This window comes from Chiloscyllium punctatum, chromosome 30 (assembly GCF_047496795.1).
Source record: "Chiloscyllium punctatum isolate Juve2018m chromosome 30, sChiPun1.3, whole genome shotgun sequence".
Taxonomy (NCBI): domain Eukaryota; kingdom Metazoa; phylum Chordata; class Chondrichthyes; order Orectolobiformes; family Hemiscylliidae; genus Chiloscyllium; species Chiloscyllium punctatum.
The window spans coordinates 13,416,872-13,438,914 of record NC_092768.1 but is presented as its reverse complement, the minus strand read 5'-3'; the positions used below and the strand labels follow the sequence as shown (position 1 = coordinate 13,438,914).

The 22,043-nt window shown below is 44.2% G+C and overlaps 1 protein-coding gene across 1 annotated transcript in view; it reads left to right on the top strand.

The window, feature by feature from the left end:
- The window catches only part of LOC140455090 (uncharacterized), a 115,145-nt gene that overhangs the window by 51,559 nt on the left and 41,543 nt on the right, over nt 1-22,043 (top strand). Inside the window, exons 10-13 of the mRNA XM_072549752.1 lie at nt 4,723-4,755; nt 5,690-5,855; nt 7,161-7,277; nt 12,010-12,094. Of these exons, the coding sequence (XP_072405853.1) occupies nt 4,723-4,755; nt 5,690-5,855; nt 7,161-7,277; nt 12,010-12,094 (401 nt within the window). The remainder of the gene's footprint in view (nt 1-4,722; nt 4,756-5,689; nt 5,856-7,160; nt 7,278-12,009; nt 12,095-22,043) is intronic.

Here is a 22,043-nt window from a genome sequence, read left to right as displayed (position 1 = left end):
GTATTTGATGACTACTCACTGACTATTTCAATATAGCAGCATCCTATAAATACTCCTGGCAAAGGCAAATGCAGCAAAATAGATCTGCCCCACTTGATAGCTCCAGTCCAGGAGAAAGGAAAAACTGGAAAACACAATCCCATAAGCAAAGAGAGTACTCAAGCTTTGTCGCAGCAAAGAGAGCTTTGTCCTCCTCCAAAATCCCAGCTTCACCAACTGAAAGCAGCTCTAAAAAACTCAAACTCCTGGGTCAGTGTCAGCCTGATTCTACCCATTCATGCTTCTTTTGTCTCCTTTTTAAAAAAAAATCAGAACTGGTTACCCTGTTCCTCATGGAACAGACAGCCTGGTGCCAAGCTTACAACTTCTGCTTTCAAGAGAAACAGGATGGAACAAATCCCTCTTAAAGACACACCTCATTGCAATGTTCAGGCAGACAGCTTAAGGGTCAGGTGACAGATTCATTGATCACCGCTTTGCTGTTCAAATAGCTCACCTGTTCAATTCCTGATCAATGCTTATCAAACAACGTCTCCCACAAAAGTATTCATTTTCCACTATTCCTTGAAATTATCAAATGCATCATCCATGGAAAATGTGGGAAAAGAATAATACATTGACCTGCATCCTGAAGGCATGCAGCACTCCAATTTCTTGAAGAATTTGTCATCAGTGAAGAAGCTAAGGGGCCTAATCCACTCTCTCACATTGATGGATGTCTGCCAAAATCTTCATACCACACCATCTTCTTCTGAAGGAAGACAAACAAGAATTGACCACTGATAGATTTCCTGGCTCTCACTTCTATTATTCTCAGTTTCCATTCAGCCTGTACCATGATTGGACACTGTCTGGGGATGGAGCATGTTCTACTCCACAGGGAGCAGGCCTTGTAATGTTTGAACAGCTGCAGCTGGAGAAGGAACAGTTCTGGGACTCACTGCTTCACTTTACTTGGGCCCACTGAGAAAGGAAAAGGAAAGGCTTCTCTTCATTGAGGCTGCAGTGAGTGTAAGGGGTGTGTCTTTGTATTTCTGCATTTTTATAAAAGGAGAAAGCATGGTGGCTCAGTGGTGAATGCTGCTGCCTCACAGTAGCAGGGGCCTGGGTTCAATTTCAGCCTCAGACAACTGTGTGGAGTTTGCACTTTCTCCCTGTGTCTGCATGGATTTCCTACGGGTGCTCTGGTTACTTTTCACAATCCAAAGATGTGCTGGTTAGGTGAATTGGCCATGCTAAATTGCCCATTGTGTGTTCAGGGATGTGTAGGTGAGGTGCCTTAGTCAGGGGAAAATAGAGAGTAATAGGGGAATGGGTCTGTGCTCTACTGTCAGTTCCCCAGAACGCCCATTGAAACACATCGAGTGTGCCTGGAGGACCATCAACTCAGTGAAAGACGTTCTTTGGTCTGCCTGAAACCTGTTGGTCTTCCAGAACAAGGAGTTGACCCTGACTGAGTATTGCAGACTGGCCCATTCCAAGCTCCAGGACTACATGCTGAGGGACGCACTAAAGCTAGGTGCAGCTTGGCACAGCAGGGAAAGTCCACTGTCTGAAGGGCTTTTGCCCGAAACGTTGATTTCGCTGCTCGTTGGATGCTGCCTGAACTGCTGTGCTCTTCCAGCACCACTAATCCAGTATTTGGTTTTCAGCATCTGCAGTCATTGTTTTTACCCTAAAGGAAATGGAGGCCTGTTCACTTATCGGACTGTCCCGATGTACATATTCATGTAAATATTAATATTGTATGTATAAGAGTGGTCTTTGGTTTATTGGATCACGTCAAAATCCAATGTTTTGTTTATTTACTTGATATGCAACTGCACAGAGCCCCACAGTATTTGTGACAACACATATATACAAAAAAAGTTTTTATGAACAATGCATATTTTTAAAATAAAAGGAAATGTCCTGAAAGCTTTCCTGAATAAGTCTAATGTATCCATCAACTTGTGTTCAAACAAAATGGAAAAGTATCATTCAGGAAGGCACTGAATGCATTGAGAGACTTCATCGAAAATATGCAGAGCTGAGGTTGGAGGACCTCACAAACATCTAAATAAGTCATTTTCCTGGCCTTCAAGCACCATCTATCTCACACGTGGCAGGGTCTGCAGATGACACATTGAGCTCATTAGGTTGTCAGGTCTAAAACCAGACTGGAAATAAGTCTCCTTAAATATGAGGGACTATCTGAGAGAGAAGGAAGAGAATACACACTCTCCCCATATCCCTTAATTCCTTGTATGATTAAGAATTTATCAATCTCTGCCTTGAAGACATTTAACGTCCCAGCCTCCATTGTGCTCCATGGCCGTGAACTCCACAGGCCCACCACTCTCTGGCTGAAGAAATATCTCCTCATTTCTGTTTTAAATTGACCCCCTCTAATTTGAAGGCTGTGCCCATGAGTCCTAGTATCCCTGCATGATGGAAACAATTTCCCAGCGTCCACCCTTTTTAAGCCATGCATTGTCTTGTAAGTTTCTATTAGATCTCCCTTCAACCTTCTGAATTCTCATGAATACAATCCCAGGATCCTCAGCTGTTCATCATATGTTAGACCTACCATTCAATAGATCATCCTTATGAATCTGGGCTGGACACGCTCCAGCACCAGTACATCCTTCCTGAGGTGTGGCGCCCAAAACTGGACACAGTATTCTAAATGGGGCCAAACCAGAACTTTGTGAGCGGCATAGTGGCAGTGGGCAGCACGGTGGCACAGTGGTTAGCACTGCTGCTTCACAGCGCCAGAGACCCGGGTTCAATTCCCGTCTCAGGCGACTCTGTGTAGAGTTTGCACATTCTCCCCATATCTGCAAGTGTGCAGGGTGGGTGAATTGGCCATGCTAAATTGACTGTAGTGTTAGGTGAAGGGGTAAATGCTGGGGAATGGGTCTGGGTGGGTTGCGCTTCGGCAGGTCGGTGTGGACTTGTTGGGCCAAAGGGCCTGTGTCCACACTGTAAGTAATCTAATCTTATAACGTCTCAGGAGCACACCACTGCTTTTACATTCCAACCCTCTTAAAATAAATGACAACATTACATTTGCTTTCTTAACCACAGGCTCAACCTGCAAGTCAACCTTTAGAGAATCCTATATACTAGCACTCCCAGATCCCTTTGTATTTTGGCTTTATGAATTTTCTCACCATTTATAAAATAGCCCATGCCTGTGTTCTTTTTTCCAAATTGCAAGACCATGCATTTGCTTACATTGTATTTCATCAGCCATTTCTTGGACCATTCTTCTCAAAATGTCTAAATTTTTCTGTAGGGGAAAATGAGGACTGCAGATGCTGGAGATCAGAGCTAAAAATGTGTTGCTGGAAAAGCGCAGCAGGTCAGGCAGCATCCAAGGAGCAGGAGAATCGACGTTTCAGGCATGAGCCCTTCTTCAGAAATGAGAAAAGTGTGTCCAGCAGGCTAAGATAAAAGGTAGGGAGGAGGGACTTGGGGGAGGGGCGTTGGAAATGCGATAGGTGGAAGGAGGTCAAGGTGAGGGTGATAGGCCGGAGTGGGAGTGGGGGTGGGGGTGGGGGCGGAGAGATCAGGAAGAAGATTGCGGGTTAGGAAGGCTGAGTTCGAGGGATTTGACTGAGACAAGGTGGGGGGAGGGGAAAATGAGGAAACTGGAGAAATCCGACTTGATCCCTTGTGGTTGGAGGGTTCCTAGGCGGAAGATGAGGCGCTCTTCCTCCAACCGTCGTGTTGCTATGGTCTGGCGATGGAGAAGTCCAAGGACCTGCATGTCCTTGGTGGAGTGGGAGGGGGAGTTGAAGTGTTGAGCCGCAAGGTGGTTGGGTTGGTTGGTCCGGGTGTCCCAGAGGTGTTCTCTGAAACGTTCCGCAAGTAGGTGGCTTGTCTCCCCAATATAGAGGAGGCCATATCGGGTGCAGCGGATGCAGTAAACGATGTGTATGGAGGTGCAGGTGAATTTGTGACGGATATGGAAGGATCCCTTGGGGCCTTGGAGGGAAGTAAGGGGGGGGGGGGGGGGAATTTGTGGGCGCAAGTTTTGCATTTCTTGCAGTTGCAGGGGAAGGTGCCAGGAGTGGAGGTTGGATTGGTGGGGGGGTGTGGACCTGACGAGGGAGTCACGGAGGGAGTGATCTTTTCAGAACGCTGATAGGGGAGGGGAGGGAAATATATCCCTGGTGGTGGGGTCCGTTTGGAGGTGGCGGAAATGGCGACGGATGATACGGGAAATATATCCCTGGTGGTGGGGTCTGTTTGGAGGTGGCGGAAATGGCGACGGATGATACGGTGTATATGGAGGTTGGTGGGGTGGTAGGTGAGGACCAGTGGGGTTATGTCCTGGTGGCAATTGGATGTCGCGGAGAAAAAGGTTGGGGGTGGTGCCAGCGTAGCTGCGGAAGATGGACTGTTCCACATATCTTACGAAAAGGCAGGCATTGCTGGGGCCCATGTGGGTGCCCATGGCTACTTCTTTGGTTTGGAGGAAGTGGAAGGATTGGAAAGAGAAGATGTTCAGGGTGAGGACCAGTTCAGTCAGTCGAAGGAGGGTGTCAGTGGAAGGATACTGGTTCGTACGGCGGGAAAGGGAGAGGCTGAGGGCTTTGAGTCCTTCGTGATGGGGGAAATCGAGGTGTACAGGGACTGGATGTCCATGGTGAAGATAGGGCGTTGGGGACCGGGGAAGCGAAAATCATGGAGGAGGTGGAGAGCGTGGGTGGTGCCCCGAATGTAGGTGGGGAGTTCTTGGACTAAGAGGGACATGACCGTGTCGAGGTATGCAGAGATAAGTTCGGTGGGGCAGGAGCAGGCTGAGACAATGGGTCGGCCGGGGCAGTCAGGTTTGTGGATTTTGGGCAGGAGGTAGAAACAGGAGGTGCGGGGTTGTGGGACTATGAGGTTGGAGGCAATGGATGGGAGATCCCCTGAGGTGATGAGGTTATGGATGGTCTGGGAGATGATGGTTTGGTGGTGGAAGGTGGGGTCATGGTCAAGGGGGCAGTAGGAGGAGGTGTCTGCGAGCTGGCGTTCAGCGTCAGCGGAGTAAAGGTCAGTGCGCCAAACTACAACCGCGCCTCCCTTGTCTGCCGATTTAATACTGAGGTTGGGGTTAGAACAGAGGGCTGCACGTTCTGACGGTGAGGTTGGAGTGGGTGAAAGGGGTGGAGACGTTGAGGCGGTTAATGTTGCAGCGGCAGTTGGCTATGAAGAGATTGTGGCGGGTAAGAGGCCAGCACGGGGTGTCCAGGTGGATGGAGTGTGTTGGAGGCGGGAGAAGGGGTCGTCAGAAGGTGGGCGAGAGTCCTGGTTGAAGAAGTAGGCGCAGAGGCGAAGGCGGCGGAATAATTGTTCGACGTCTCGCCGTGTGTTGAACTCGTTAACCTGAGAGCGTAGGGGAATGAAGGTGAGGCCCCTGCTGAGGACTGATCTTTCATCCTCAGAGAGGGGTAGTTCTGGAGGGATGGTGAAAACACGGAAGGGCTGTGAGCTAGGACCTCGTGTGGGGCTGGAGCTGGGAGTCCAAGCAGGGTCGGGCGTGGGGGCGGGGCTACGCGTGGGGGCGGAGATCGGTTTGGGGGCGGGGTTAGGCGTGGTGAGGGTGCCGGCGTGGTGACGGTTCAGCGTGGGGGCGGGGTTAGGCGTGGTGAGGGTGTCGGCTTGGGCGCGGAGTTTGACGTGGTGACGCACCACGGCGTGGGGGCGGGGTTAGGCGTGGTGACGGAGACGCTGGCGGCGGGCTGATTGCGCAGGTTAGTGATGGCACTGGGGGCGGAAGTGGCTGCGGCGACGACAGTAGAAACGGTGTTATTCCCGATAGCCGTGCACCCCGCCAATCTGTCGGCGATGGTCTTCTTAGCGATCGTGGAGGCTGCGAAGTCGGTGGGGGCGGAAGTTGCTGTAGCCTCCCCACCTCCTCAGAACTCCCCGCCTGTCCACCTAACTTAATATCATTGGTAAACTTTGCCAGAATGCCCCCAGTCTCTTTATCCAGTGATGTTAGCAGAATGTATGTCTGCTATTTCTTTTCTGACTAATAACTATTACAATTTCAATGATAAAAGGCATGTCAAAGATGCTCAACTTTGTGAGACAATGTCATGCATGCTGAGCTGTTTTTAGATGAAATTTCTCATCAGGCTCTTCATAACTTCCAGTCACTAGGAAATTTTCTCCAAACCATTTTGCACAGCGGAATTTCCTGTGCAAGGCGTTCCTCCACTCTGCACAACCCTGGAACAGCATATTATTTAGAGTCGGAGGCAGGTCATAGCAGTTAAGAGAAAAGCAGCTTAGAGTTGTGAATAGTTGTTGTTTAGAGTTAAAGAATAAATTGATATTATTGCCTTTTAAACAGTGGAATTTGGGAGTTCGAAGTCACTCATATTTTAACAGATTACGAGGAGAGGTGAGCTTTTCTGGGTGTTTGATTTAATTAACAGAAGCGTTCACCGCCATGGCCTAACATGGACATGTTATTTTGCTGTCTTCCTGAGGCCAGAATCCCCAATAACAGGCTCTCTAGAAGGGATTCTCTTTATCCTTGGCTACCTGGTGGTGGGCTGAATACAAAGAGCCTTCTCATGGGCGATTGATGGATCAAGGATGCACAGGCCGGTAGCTAAGGTCACTCAGCCTGCCTGCCTGTTTTTAATGGTGTGGTCATTGAAGATGGGACACATGGTGTCTGCTTGAGACCTTAAATAACTTAAGTGACCTTCAGTTACTCAGGACCTAATTTGCAGCGCCAGTACTGTAAAGGTTATTATGATTAATTTATAGACATTTTTGGGGCTTCATTGGTTTTCTTAGATGTGCACTCTGACAAAGGGGAGATTTTTGTTCAATTTTCCTTGGGTTATTGGCACATGATAACGTTTCTCTTTAAGGATTAATTTAGAAAGAAAATATTGACATCACTCAGGAAAGAGTGATGATTGTTCCTTATAATTTTAAGCAATACATACATACAAAAAGATTTTCTGAATTAACATTGAAGGACAAGAGCAGCAGATGCACCCGCAAGTTCCCTTCAAAGTCACTCACCATTTCGATTTGAAAATATATCATAATTCCTTCAGGGTCACTGGATACAAATCCCAGAACTTCCTTCCAGCACTGTGGGTATCCTACACCAAACAGTGCAGTGGTTTCAGAAGACGGCTTACTACCACCTCCTTTAGAGAAAGGCAATAACGATCCAGCCAATGAGTGATCAGAATTCATTGAAAACGAAACTGAAAGTTTTCGTGCAGTTGCTGCTGCGGAAGTTTCTCGTCTTCAAAGATCTTCTGGAAAAGGTAAAAAATATCTTCGATCAGACTGTCGAAAGCAGTGAACTTGAAAGATTCTTTATTTTCAGGGGTAGGTTTTATTTCCAGTGGAGTTGGAATGTTCTTCTTCTCGATGAAAGATCCCAATTAAACATAAGGAGCCAATCGGGGCCTCGATGGAAACTGTTCGGTGAAATATTTAAAACTTTTAAAAAGTATCTTTAATCACTCATCACAGTGTGGAACCGGGCCGTGTCAGTATAAAGGAACAGGAGCGGGGGAAATTTTTTTACACATTAAAGCCTTCCGCGTTAAATTCAGCAACCAGCAAGAGACACGGAAGTAAAAGTCAGTATTTGAAACTTTGTTGCTGACTGTTTATATTTCAAATGAAATAATTCAGCCCCAGAGGACGATCACCTCTAGAAATAAGTTGTTAATCCTCTGATTTTAATTAAATGAGCTTTACTCGACCGTGAGTGCGGGTTGTTACTTTGCTGAGGAATTCTGGATTAGTGGTGCTGGAAGAGCACAGCAGTTCCGGCAGCATCCGAGGAGCAGTAAAATCGACGTTTCGGGCAAAAGCCCTTCATCAGGAATAAAGGCAGAGAACCTGAAGGGTGGAGAGATAAGTGAGAGGAGGGTGGGGGTGGGGGTGGGGAGAAAGTAGCATAGAGGACAATGGGTGAGTGGGGGAGGGGATGAAGGTGATAGGTCAGGGAGGAGAGGGTGGAGTGGATCGGTGGAAAAGGAGATAGGCAGGTAGGACAAGTCATGGGGACAGTGCTGAGCTGGAAGTTTAGAACTGGGGTGAGGGGAAATGAGGAAACTGTTGAAGTCCACATTGATGCCCTGGGGTTGAAGTGTTCTGAGGCGGAAGATGAGGCGTTCTTCCTCCAGGCGTCTGGTGGTGAGGGAGCGGCGGTGAAGGAGGCCCAGGACCTCCATGTCCTCGGCAGAGTGGGAATGGGAGTTGAAATGTTGGGCCACAGGGCGGTGTGGTTGATTGGTGCGGGTGTCCCAGAGATGTTCCCTAAAGCGCTCTGCTAGGAGGCGTCCAGTCTCCCCAATGTAGAGGAGAACGCATCGGGAGTAACGGATACAATAAATGATATTATTGGATGTGCAGATAAACTTTGATGGATGTGGAAGTCTCCTTTAGGGCCTTGGATGGAGGTGAGGGAGGAGGTGTGGGCACAGGTTTTGCAATTCTTGCGGTGGCAGGGGAAGGTGCCTAGTTTTTACCTACTTTGCTGAGGAAGTTAACACTGAAGACTGGGAAATGTAATGTGAGCCGACCCCACCCTCAACTCTTTTGAGACAACACACAACCGCACCGTCAAGATTAACTTTAAATCGTACAGGCGGTGGTATTCTGACCCCCCCAAAAAAAACATATAAACACGGAAATGCAGAGTTGACCAGAAAATATACAAAGCAAGAGAAATCTGTATTTTTATTGTTTATAACCTTAAAACTGAAGAAGGAAAATTTCCTGAGTATAAAAGCGAACATTCTGCGATTCTTTGCGAACAAATCGGAGTATTTACATGTGTAGACAGAAAAAGAAATGTGACTGAAAGTGAGTAAAAACTGAATGTGAGGCCCACACGATGAAAACTCCAGGTACAGTGTATTTGTTTGATAGGAGAAAGTGAGGACTGCTGGAAAAGCGCAGCAGGTCAGGCAGCATCCAGGGAGCAGGAGAATCCACGTTTCAGGCATACGCCCTTCATTAGGAAACCTGATTCCTGAAATGGGGATTCTTCTGGTCCTTGGCTGCTGCCTGACCTACTGCGCTTTTCCAGCATCGCACTGTGTTTGTTTGGTGCCTGATGAACTGAAAGGGGCGATCTCATGGTGTCGCCTCTGTTCCCTCTTCACTGTTAACCTGTCAGTAAAACCTTACCTTTTATCCGTATCCAGTTATCGTTGTGGATTGTTCTATGGCTCCATTTAGAGAGAGAGTTCAGGTCACAAGAAATGTGAGATCATCAGACATAGGAGTGGAAGTAAGGCAGTTCGGCCCATCAAAAATGAACAGGTGGAGGCCTTCAACCTGTTCTGCCATTCAGTTGGATCGCGGTTAATCCCACATTCCTGATATCCACTTTCCTACGTTTCTGTATAAACTTTTGATTTCACAACTGATCAAAAATTTCTCTATCTAGCCTAAATATACACAGGGACTCCATCCCTGCCAGCCTTTTTTGCCTTTGCTCAAAAGGTAATCCCTCCATAACCAGAAATCATCCTTGTGAAGTTTCTCTGAACTACCTGGAATAAAGTGATACCCTACCTTTAAATAAGGGACCAAAGCTGCTCACTGTAATGAGGAAGTTAGCCACAAAAGAATAAGTTCTGTTTTTACTTGCTTCTCATGATATATTGGGAACTGAAGGGTTAAAGATCCACTATTAAAAGGACTCAGTGCAGTATCGATTTCTTGCCTGTCCTCTTACAGAATGACAGTAGGGGGAGTTGGCCGACTCCAAGAGGGCAGAATCCTCTGGAGCCATACATGTGGATTTCGCTTCTAGCCTGAGGCAAAGGTGTTTGTCCTCCCTGGACAAGAATGATAGCTTTGGTCATAACCTTATTAACTGCATCATGTTCGTATTATCGTCCTTCCCCTAACTATTAACATAGGCTTGTGAAACCAACAATAAGAACAAGCAAAATCCTTCTGACTAAACCCTTATCTATTAACATATAATTGTGAAGAATACAATAACCACTTCCTGTAAACCATTCGCTATTTGTCACAGGAAGTCAGCAATCACTGGTCATTGTAAAATTGTAATTACCTGTCTTAGGCAATGTAACAGCAATCAGCCATGTGACTTGTAGACCTTTATTATTCCTATAAGATATACTGTTTTTGTGTATAGAGCAAAGATTCATTGGGAGAGGCCACCACAAGAGGCCACCACCTGACTCCTTTGGTGTCACTGAGAATATCTTGGTTATCTGGTGGCAACGCATCTCCCTTTGCATTGAAACTTGTGTCGTCCAGATTTGTGAGGCACACTTCCACAGGACTACAGATGTCTCGCCAGCACCTTATATAGTTGCAAGAAGACCTCCCTCCTCTTTTACGGCAACCCCCTTGAAATTCGGTCCAACATTTTATTAGCATTGCTAATTATGTGTTGGCTTTCTGTGTTGCATGCACAAGTACCTCCGAATTGCCTTTGTGTCCTAGTTCAGGATTCTCATAAGGTTAACATGCAGGTTCACCAAAACAAAGAGTGGCACTCCGAAAGCTCGTGTGCTTCCAATTAAACCTGTTGGACTATAACCTGGTGTTGTGTAATTTTTAACTTGGTTCACCCCAGTCCAACACCGGCATCTCCAAATCATCACCAAATACAAGAGCAGGAATGTACTACAGAGGCTATATAAGGCTTTGGTGAAATCGCATTTGGAATATTGGAAGCATGTTTGGGCCCCGTATCGAAGGAAGGATAAGCTGGCTTTGGAGCATGCCCAGAGGAGGTTCACAAGAATAATCTCTGGAATGAATGGCTTATCATATGAGGAGTATTTGAAAACATTAGGTCTGTTTTTGATAGAGTTTAGAACGGTGAGGAGAGATCTCATTGAAACTTCGAGAGTACTGAGAGGTATAGATAGCATGGACACAGGGAAGGTATTTCCACTAGTAGGAGAGACAAGGATCTGAGGACAAATGAAGGGTAACACTTCAGAGTTGAGATGAGGAGGAATTTCTTCAGCCAGAGGTTAGTTAAACTGTTGAACCCATTACTACAGAACGCTCTGGAGGCCAAGGCATTGATTAGTAAGGGGATCAAAGATACAGGCAGGAGAGTTGGGCTGAGAAACATTTCATCTGTGATCAAATGGCAGAAAATATTGAATAGATCAAACATCCTAATTGTGCTCCTATTTCTTACAGTTTTATGAAAACAAAAAGTGCAGGACTATGACAGAAAAGATGGGGAGTGGCAGCAAATAAATTACTCCTTCAGAGGCCCAGCAAAGATGGAAAAGGCCAAGTGGGCTCCTTCTATTCTCTAATTATTCAACTTTTGCATGCTCTCTCCCAAGATCCTGTGATACTGTCACAAAGAACAGAGCAGTTATCATGGCATTATAGAATGTTCACTGCACAGAAATTAACCATTTGGCCTGTCATGTCTGTGCCTCAGCCAGTCCCAAAGGCTCTGCTTTCTCCTCAGATATGTGCAAATATCCTCTTCAGGTGCCTGTCTAAATCCCTTTTGAATCTGCCTCTCCCATGCCTTGAGGCAGTGCATTTCAGTCTGAAAAAATATGCTGGTATGAACACTATTTTCCTCATGTCTACTTCAGCTAATTTACCATTTACTTGAATGAGTCATCTATGGTTATCCAAGTGTTTGAGAAGGGAACTGACCTCCTCCTTTTCAATGACAATTAGGGATCAGCAATAAATGCTAGCTTGCAGTGAACGTCAAATCCCCCAGGAAAATAAAAAGAAAATAGCCTGACTGATTTTAATTTAAGAATGTCTTCAGATTAACATTATTGTAATTGAAGATTCCAGATCCACAGAATGACACACAAGTTTAAAATAAACTCTGTAAATGTTTATATGTCCAAGGTCTTCAGGTCCACAGAGTCCTATATTTTACCAAAACTTTACAATTAGCACAACACAACATGTTTAACATTGAAATTTGAAACCGTACTTGGAATTTGAATGACAAATAACTTATAATAAATGATGCAACTATTACTTCTCTCTGTTTCTCAGATGATGGTTGTGGAAATGAGATCTCAAATGATTGAGAGTCACCGCATTGTGTTGTTGCTACTTGTGATTCTGGCCTCAGTGTATGGTAAGGAATATCATAATTTGTTTAAGATAATTCCACCTTCATTAAAAATAATACTGTATGATTATTTTTATTGGTACGTTGAGAAATTCCTTTCTCATCTCCTGTCACAAAGCTGGTTCCTTCTTTCTAAAAGCTGTTTATTTTCTCAAGCATACTATGTCGTTGGTTTTTCCAGAGGGGTCATAAACAGCTCCCGGTGCCAGTTAGACTGGTTTGGTACAGAGATTAAAGGGTATTGAGAGGCCTTTCTGTTTATATGTAAACAAATGAGACTTCAGACCAAAGTGGTCATGTTTTTAGAAGTGACCTGTGTAATGAAAGGGGAGTGGTCAGCTCTCTAGCTGTTCAGTTCAGTCCAGAAATAGTTAAGAGTTCAACAGTGAGCTGTGTGTAAACGAACTCACTCTCTCCTTCTGCCCTTCTAACTGCAACCTGTAACATTTGTTCATGTTTTTTTTTAGCAACTTTTTTTTAACGAGGTTTGCTTAATGGGACTGTTGTGTATAGCATAAATAAGATAGTTTGGATAGACTGAATTCTGTAGTAGTTCTTTATTCTGTTCTTCATTAGATTAGATTCGATTACTTACAGTGTGGAAACAGGCCCTTCGGCCCAACAAGTCCACACCGCCCCGCCGAAGCGTAACCCACCCATACCCCTACATCTACATCTACATCTACATCTACATCTACCCCTTACCTAACACTACGCAGACACAGGGAGAACGTGCAAACTCATGTTTCATTGTGTAATTTTGTGAATAAATTTTGTCTGTTTTAAAACCTGGTAGTCAACCTCGCTAATGTACTCCGGGTAACTTTTACTGTACACTTACCAAAACAAATTGCAAAGTTATCGTCTGGACTGCCTGCTTAAGAATGTTTGAATGGTCTGGCCTAGTCCATAACATCTCCTACCATTATTCTGTGAAAACTAAGAATGACTTCCCCTGTGTGTACACTATTCATATATTACTAATGTTTTTCCTAGGTTTCATAGTTATTCTGTCAGATCCCTGCTATAGTGTTAATCCAACCTAGAGAAAATGAATGAATTTTTGTAAAAAGTGGCTAGGCCTTATTATGAGCATAAACTCATTCCACCAGTGGCAATGGAAATTCCCTGTGCCAGCGATTCCTTACTGCTCTTTCAGGAGAATTAGATTACTTACAGTGTGGAAACAAGCCCTTCGACCCAACAAGTCCACACTGACCCGCAACCACCCAGACTCATTCCCCTACATTTACCCCTTCACCTAACACTACGGGCAATTTAGCATGGCCAATTCACCTAACCTGCACATTTTGGATTATGGGAGAAATCCGGAGCACCCGAAGGAAAACCGTGCAGACACAGGGAGAATGTGCAAACTCCACACAGAGAGTTGCCTGAGACGGGAATTGAACCCGGGTCTCTGGCGCTGTGAGGCAGCATTGCTAACCACTGTGACACCATGCCGCCCATTTACTGGTATTTACTGGTAGCCAGGACATTGAGCATGTAGATGCTGGGGATTCTGTGGCAGGTGACTTATCCTCTGACTCGAAATCCTATCTGCCCTCTTCAGGACACAAGTTCAGACTGTGATACAATATTGTCCACTTGCCTGGATGGAGCAGCTCCATCAATGTTTGAGAATTAAACAGAATCCAGAACAAAGCAGCTCACTTGATTTTATACCCCATTCATGACCTTCCGGGTTCACCCCCTCTGCCTGCCACACACAGTGGCAGCCATGTGCACAATCTAAAAGATGCACAGCCAGTACCAAACCAAGACCAATTCAAAAGGACCTTTGCGAGTTACAACCTGGAAGGACAGAGGCAGATAATGCATGGAATGCCTCCAGCAGCAAGTATCTCTCCTAGACACAGCATCCTGACTTGTAGCTGGATCACCATTTAGAGAGTCATAGTCATAGAGATGTACAGCACGGAAACCGACTCTTCGGTCCAACTCGCCCATACCGACCAGATATCCCAACCAACCTCGTCCCAGGCCCATATCCCTCCAAACCCTTCCTATTCATATAACCAGATGCATTTCAAATGTTGCAATTGTACCAGCCTCCACCACTTCCTCTGGCAGCTCATTCCATACACGTACCACCCTCTGCATGAAAAAATTGCCCTTTAGGTCTCTTTTATATCTTACTCTCTCACCCTAAACCTCTGCCCTCTAATTATGGATTCTCCCACCACAGGGAAAAGACTTTGTCTACTTATCCTATCCATGCCCCTCATGATTTTATAAGGTCACCCCTCCCTCGCTCTACCTCGCCACTGTTTCTCTAGATCCCTGAATTGTCTTTGTAAAGTTAGGTAGGAAAGTAAGCAGTGAGAAGGATGCAAGAAGACTGCAATAAGGATGTACAGTCGACAGGTTTCCTGAATGAGCAAGCATATACAAAACAGAATACAATGTGATGCCATATGAAAATATTTTCTTAGTAGTAAATATGTTAAAAAAAAGTAAAACATTTTTTAATGGCGACAAACAGAAATGCGTGCATTCACATGAACCTGAGTGTCCCTGTACATGAATCCCAGGAAGTTAACATGCAGTTATAACAAGAAATTAGGCAAAAAAAAGATATGTTAGCTTTTGTTACTCAGGTATTAGTACAGAAATCTTGGTACAATGGCACTAAGCATTCATGATCGCATAACAGAAGTACTCTATCTTTAGGTAAGAAACTATGTAGTTGCCCTGCAGAGAATGCAACAAAGATTCATTACAGGGTGAAAGGTCAATGAACTAAAATATCAAATCTGGCTGGGATTGTATAGAATGACAAAAACTGAGGCAACCTCAGCCTTGGATAATCATGGAAGTCTCAAGTGGATTCATGTTCAGCAGGAAGGCTTGCAGTTTTTAGTTCCAGCAACACCATTGGGAGTGACTGGCCAATGCTCAGGACCTGATGCCTTTCTACCAAAATTAGCATTTTGCAGGCAGGGGAATAGGTGGGAGGTGAATTGCCCTTCAGTCAGGTCAAATGTAATGGAAGATTCCCCAGATATGTCAGATTGGAATTTCCAGGGCCAATCAAGCGCAACCTGATAAATGGGCATGTTTCAGCCGGAAAGGGACATCCACGTGCCACTGTGTGTCTGTTTGAAAGGGCCCTTTACCAAGTCCACAGGAAAACTGCCAAAGTATTCTTAGTGGTCTCCCAATTTGGTGAATATACTTGTATACCAGCAGCAGGGGTATGAGGCACTCCAACAGTCCTTATTTGGCCACCTGTGGATCTCATATTATCCAAAGCAAGTTTCAGCTTGGGCCTCTGCTTTTTGTAGTTTTTATAAATGACTTGGATGAAGAAGTGGAAGGGTGGGTGAGTAAGTTTGCCGATGACACAAGGGTCAGTAGTGTTGTAGGTAGTGTCAAGGGCTGTTATAGGCTACAACAAGACATTGACAAGATGCAGAGCTGGGCTGAGAAGTGGCAGTGGAGTTCAACCTGGGTAAATGTGAAATGATTCATTTTGGAAGGTCAAATTTGAATGTCAAATACAGGGTTAAAGACAGGATTCTTGGCAGTGTGGAGGAAAATGGGATCTTGGGGTCCATATACATAGATCCCTCAAAGTTGTTACCCAAGTTGCGAGGGTTGTTAAAAAGGTAATGGTGTTTTGGTTTTCATTAACAGGGGATTGAGTTTAAAAGCCACAAGGTTTTGCTGTAGTTCTATAAAATCCTGGTTAGAGCAGACTTAGAATATTGTGTGCAGTTCTGGTCACCTCATTATAGGAAGGTTGTAAATGCATCAGACAGGGTGCAGTGTAGATTTACCAGGATGCTGTCTGGATTGGAGGGCTTGTATTATGAAGAGAGGTTGGTAAGCTCGGGCTTTTCATACCAGGGAGGAGGAGGAGGAGGAGGAAGAGGAAGAGAGGTGACTTGTTAGAGGTGTACCAGATAATGAGAGGATAGATAGAGTAGATAGCCAGAGACTTTTCATGGCTGTCATGAAGTGTCATAATTTTAAGGTTATTGGAGGAAGGTATAGGGGAGATGTCAGAGGTAGGATTTTTTTGCATAGAGTAGTGGGTGCGTGGAATGCACCGCCAGCAATAATGATAGAGTCGGAGACATTAGGGACAAGCACATGGACGACAATAAATTGAGGGGTGTGTAGGTGACACTGATCTTAGATTAAGATAAATGCTAGGCACAATATCGCAGGCTGAAGGGCCTGTACTGCGCTGAACTGTTCTATGTACACTCTGCTGACCTCAGAGCATGTCCCCAAGAGCCCTATAAAATCCTGGCTGGTTTCCTTCTCTAGTTACTACAGGAAGTGCTGATTATTTCCAGCCTTTTCTGTTTTTTCTGAATGCATTTCCAGCATTTGCAGTATTTTGCTTTAGTGTTCACTAGACTATTGCCTGTGATAAGGGAATTGCCCAACTACAGTTTGGGCTATATTCCCAAAATTTAGAAGAAATGAAAGTAATGCAGTTGAAACTACAAACTTGTAAAAAGGTTTTGAAATAACTCCACAAAGGGCAGTATCCTGGCACCAAGTCACCCTTTATTTATAGGTGTATAAACCCTATCTCTCACTGGGTCAAAATCTTGGAACAACATTGAGGGTATCCATATGCCACATGAACTGCAACAAGGAGGAAGTTCAGTACCACCTTCTCCAGGACAATTTGGGATGGTCAATAAACCTGACCCAGCCAATGATGCCATATTCTGTGAACAAATTGGGAAAAAAAATCAACCGTTCCCTGTTTTTAGATGGGTGTAAGTGAATCCTGGTGGAGATCCTAATATTTTGTACATGTCTGCGTGCATCTTCAGACTGTGTGCAAATCAAATCGATGAAAATGTGAGAAAGAAAGGAAAAAAAGGGCCTTGAGATTAAATAAACAGAAACTCTGGAAATAATCAGCAGGTCAAGCACGTCTGTGTTAAAAGAAAATAAAGTTTAATGTTTCAGCTCTGTGATCTCCTGAGGAAGTTTGTAAAGGTAATAGGTTTTGAACAAGTGAAAGGTGTTGGGAGTCCAGAAGAACAAAAGGCCAGGGATGGGTTTGTGTTAGGATGGAGGGCAGGAATTAAAGTGACAAAAGAATTCAGCATGGAAAGGCAAAGGGAGCGTTGATGGAAGAAGTGAAGAATCAAAAGGTGTGTCCAGAGGAAGTGTACATGATTGGATAGCATCCATATGAATTCAAGATACAGAGGTGCCAGTGTTGGACTGGGATGGACAAAGTTAGAAGTCGGTTGACACCAGATTATAGTCCAATGAATTTATTTGAAATCACAAGCTTTCAGACTGGTGCTCCTTCATCAGATGAAGTGACATCACAAGCACTTCACCTGACAAATTAGCAGCGCTCCGAAAGCTTGTGGTTTCCAATAAACCTGCTGGACTGTAACTAAAGTGTCATGTGACTTACAACTTTAAAAATAATTGGTTAGGTCACAGATAGAACACTGTGTGCTGTTCTGGTTGCTGCATGGTCAAAAGGACACCATTATGGTGGAGAGGATATAGAGGAAATTTACCCAGGATGATGCATGGGATGGAAAGTCTCATTTATGTGGAGAGACTGGTTCAGCTGGAGTAGAGGATGCTGAAGGGGGATCTGATTGAGGTACAAAAGTATGAGAGGCATTGACAGAGTAGACTATGAGAATTTCTCTTTTTCTGAAAAAAAATCTTAAAATGGTCAAAATGTCAGAGCAGAGAAGGCTTTGGAACAAGGTTGATGGGATTAGTGTCGTCTGATGTTTACTAGTTTGCATGGACATGGTCTGCATGGGCTAAAAGGCCTGTTCCTATGCTGTTTGACTCTGACTAAAGGTGAACTCGCAAAAATCAAACACCCAAAACAAGATGTGTGCAGAGCTTATGTTCAAACATTATGCAGGAATTTGCAATGATATGAGAAGGATCTGCTTATTGTGCTCCACATGGGTATCAGCAACTTGGTGATGTGGAAATATGTTCTGCTGAGAGAGATGGGCAGCTGTGGGGTACATTTCAAAAGCAGAACCACAAATTGAATAATTTCTGGATTAGTATTTGAGTCATGAGCAAATTGGCACACAGTAAGTAAGTAAGGTCAGAGAATTGTGTGCGACTCAGATGTGATTTGGGAGAAAGAGATTTCTGTTCATGGGGCACTGGCTTCAGTACAAGAGAAAGAGGGAGCTAGGGCATTGGGATGGCTTTCAAATGAACTATGCTTGGACCAGGTAGAACTCGGACTGAATAGAGGGCTTTAAACTAGATCATGAATGGGGTAAAGGGTTCACACGAAGAACAATTTGGAAGGTTACAAGAAAGATCAAAGCAATAGCACACAGTGGCAAAATGAGGAACGATACAACTGTGACAGAAAGTGTCAGAGCATATAGGCATTAATGCACTAATAAATAGTAACAGATCAGGAAAAATGATGAAAGAGAGACAGAATTAAAAGTTCTTTATCTGAATGCACATAGTGTTCTTAACATGATGGATTAACTGGTAGCACAAATAGAAATGAATTGGTATACGATAAACATCATCGAGGATACAATTCCAAGATGACCAAGACTGGGACCTGAATGTTCAAGAATATTTGAAATTTCAGACAGTCAGACTGTCAGAAAGTGAAAAAAGCAGGGCAGCTGCGTTAACACGTGATGAGATCAGTAAAGATGTGAGAAATGCTAGTTTTGATTTATTGTTATCACGTACCGAGATACAGTGAAAAGTGCTGTTTCACGTGCTATACACATAGATCGACCACGCAAATTACCTCAGGTTGGCAGAGCAGAGTGCAGAATACAATATTACAGCCACAGAGAAAGTATAGGGAGATCAACATTATAATTTGAGAGGTCTGTTCAGAAATCTAACAACAGGAGACGGTGTTCTTGACTTTTGTTTCAAAATTCTGCATCTTCTGCCCAATGGAAGAGGGTGGAAGAGAATATAACCAGTGTGGGAGGAGTCTTTGATTATGTTGGTTGCTTTCCTGAGGCAGCAGGAAGTATAGATGGAGTCAATGGATAGAAAGTGATGGCTGGGTTGTGTTCATGACTCGTTTCTAGATTAGATTAGATGACTTACAGTGTGGAAACAGGCCCTTCGGCCCAACAAGTCCATACCGCCCCGCCGAAGCGCAACCCACCCATACCTCCACATCTACTCCTTACCTAACACTACAGGCAATTTAGCATGCCCAACTCACCTGACCTGCACATTTTTGTTCTGTGGGAGGAAACCGGAGCACCCGGAGGAAACCCACGCAGACACAGGGAGAATGTGCAAACTCCACACAGTCAGTCGCCTGAGGTGGGAATCGAACCCGGGTCTCTGGCGCTGTGAGGCAGCAGTGCTAACTGCTGTGCCATTGTGCCGCCCACTCATGTTGTCTTGGGAGCAGCAGTTACCATACCAGGCTGTGATGCATCCAGATAAGTTGCTTTCTATAGTGAACATGCTGAATATCCTTTAACCTTCTGAAGAAGTAGAGGCATCCTTGTGCTTTCTTGATATCGATTTGGAAGATCAAACATATGAAATAAGAGCAGGAGCAGGCCATCTGGCCCCTCCAGCCTTCTCCACCTTTAAATAAGATCACGGCAGATCTTTTTGTGGGCTCAGCTCCACTTACCCACCCTCTAACAATATACTGCTCAAAAATCTGTATATGCTTACCTTAAAAACTTTAAATGAGGTAACCTCAACTGCTTCACAGGGCAGGGATCTCCACAGATTCACAAACTCTTGGGTGAAGAAGTTCATCCTCAGCTCAGTCCTAAATCTGCTCCCCCTTATTTTGAGGCTATGCCCCCTCATTCTAATTTGACCCGCCAATGAAAACAACCTCCCTGCATCTGTCTTATCTACTCCCTTTATAATTTTATGTTTCTTTAAGATCACACCTCATTCTTCTAAATTCCAATGAGTTCAGTTCCAGTCTACCCAATCTCTCCTCATAAGCCATACCTCTCAATGCTGGATCCAACCACGTGCACCTCCTGTGCACCCTCTCCAGTGCAAGTACATCCTATCTTAAGTAAGTACACAGTACTCCAGGTGTGACCTCATAGTACCCTATATACATGTGACCTAACCTCCCTGTTTTTAAACTCCATCCCTGTAACAATGAACAACCATATTCCATTTGCCTTCTTAATTACCTGCTGCACCTGCAAGCCAACTTTGTAAGTCATACTGTTATGAACATGGCCAGAACGCTCAAAACAATTCAAGAAGGTAGCCCAGACCCTACTTTTGCCAATTGTTTTATGCAGGTGTAAGGTGGATGTTCCAGGAGAAAGGTAGCTGGTCAAACCACTTAGTTTTAAACAAAACAGAATTTGTTCACAAATTACCAAATGAAACACAAACAAAAGAGAACAGAATACATAATAACAACCTATCTGAAAACCCAACAGATTATCCCAACTTAATGATGCTGTTTTCAGTGCTGGCAACGATCCCTATAAACACCCCTCGGCACAAAAGGTAAAATCAAACCCAGGCTCTTAGAAGAGAGAAATCTGCATGGACCTGCTTGGAAGGTTCCAGCAGCTTTTTTCACATTCTGCTAAAACCAAACCAGAGTAAAGCTGAGGCTGGGAGAATTGGACACTCCCCTTTCATTGTACAAGTGTTTCTTTTTGTAAAACTTAAAACCATTTTGTCTGAGATAGTATCTTTTAGCTATAATGAAAATTGGCCTTAAAAACCCTTCAGCTTAAACTTTTTGGTGTCTGTGTCTTTTACAACCTCTAGGGGGGGAACACATGGACAACAAAACCTTGTTAAAGGAGCAACATCATCACACCTCCCCCTTTAAAAAGAAAATGAACCATCCATATCCAAAGATGGCTTCGTATTAAAACACCTTGATCATACATTCTTAGTACTCTGCAACACAAATATATATCACATTGAATATAAATGTGCAAACACACACAACTACATTCTGTTTCAGCCTGTTGTATTCTGCTACCGAACACCTCTGTGGCAATCATGACACGGCCCAGGAAGGTGACTTGCGCTTTGGCAAAATCACTTTTAATCAGGTTTATCACCAATCCTGCTTTCCGAAGTCAATCAAACAAGTCTGATAAATATTGCCAATGTTCCTTCCTTGTGTGACTAGAAATCACCAGATCATCTATGTATATGACACCATTGGGTAATCCAGCAATGACTTCATTGGTTAGTCTCTGAGCTGTGGCTGGTGCATTTTTCATACCAAACGACATGACTTTAAACTGATATAGTCCATTTGGTGTTTCAAAAACTGAAATTGCCTTCACTCTTTCTGACAAAGGTACCTGCCAGTATTCTCTGAGCAAGTCCAATTTAAAAGTATAAGTTATTTGTCCTACCTTCTCAACACTGTCTTCCAAATGTGGAATCAGAGAGGCATCAGTCTTTGTAACTGCATTGACTTTGCGATTGTCCACACATAATAATTGGGTACAAGCTGGTTTTGGCACCATAACTATGGGTGAGCACCAGTCACTCACTATAACTCACTCCAATTATGTCATCTTGGAGCATGTGTTCAAACTCCTTTTGAACCTGTGCCAACTTGAGAGGATAATGCCTGTAAGGATGTTGCTTAATCAGAACAGCATCGCCTAGATCTACATCTTGCACAATTAGATTGGTGCTTCCCAGTTTATTTCCACATGTCTCCCCATGTGATGATAATAACTCTTTCAGGTCATTTCGATTTTCCTTGGGAAGGTAAAACAATAATTTATCCCAATTTGTGACAATTTCCTCATTGTCCAGTTTAATCTGAGGAATGTCCAATTCAGAATTCTCTGAACTTGGTTCTTCCCTCTGTGTTGTAAACAATAATACGGTCTCTTTTGGCTTTCCTTCCCTGTCAAAATACCTTTTGAGCATATTTGTATGACACTCTGTGTGGGATTTCTTTCTGTCTGGAGTCCTTATTAAAGAGTTCACC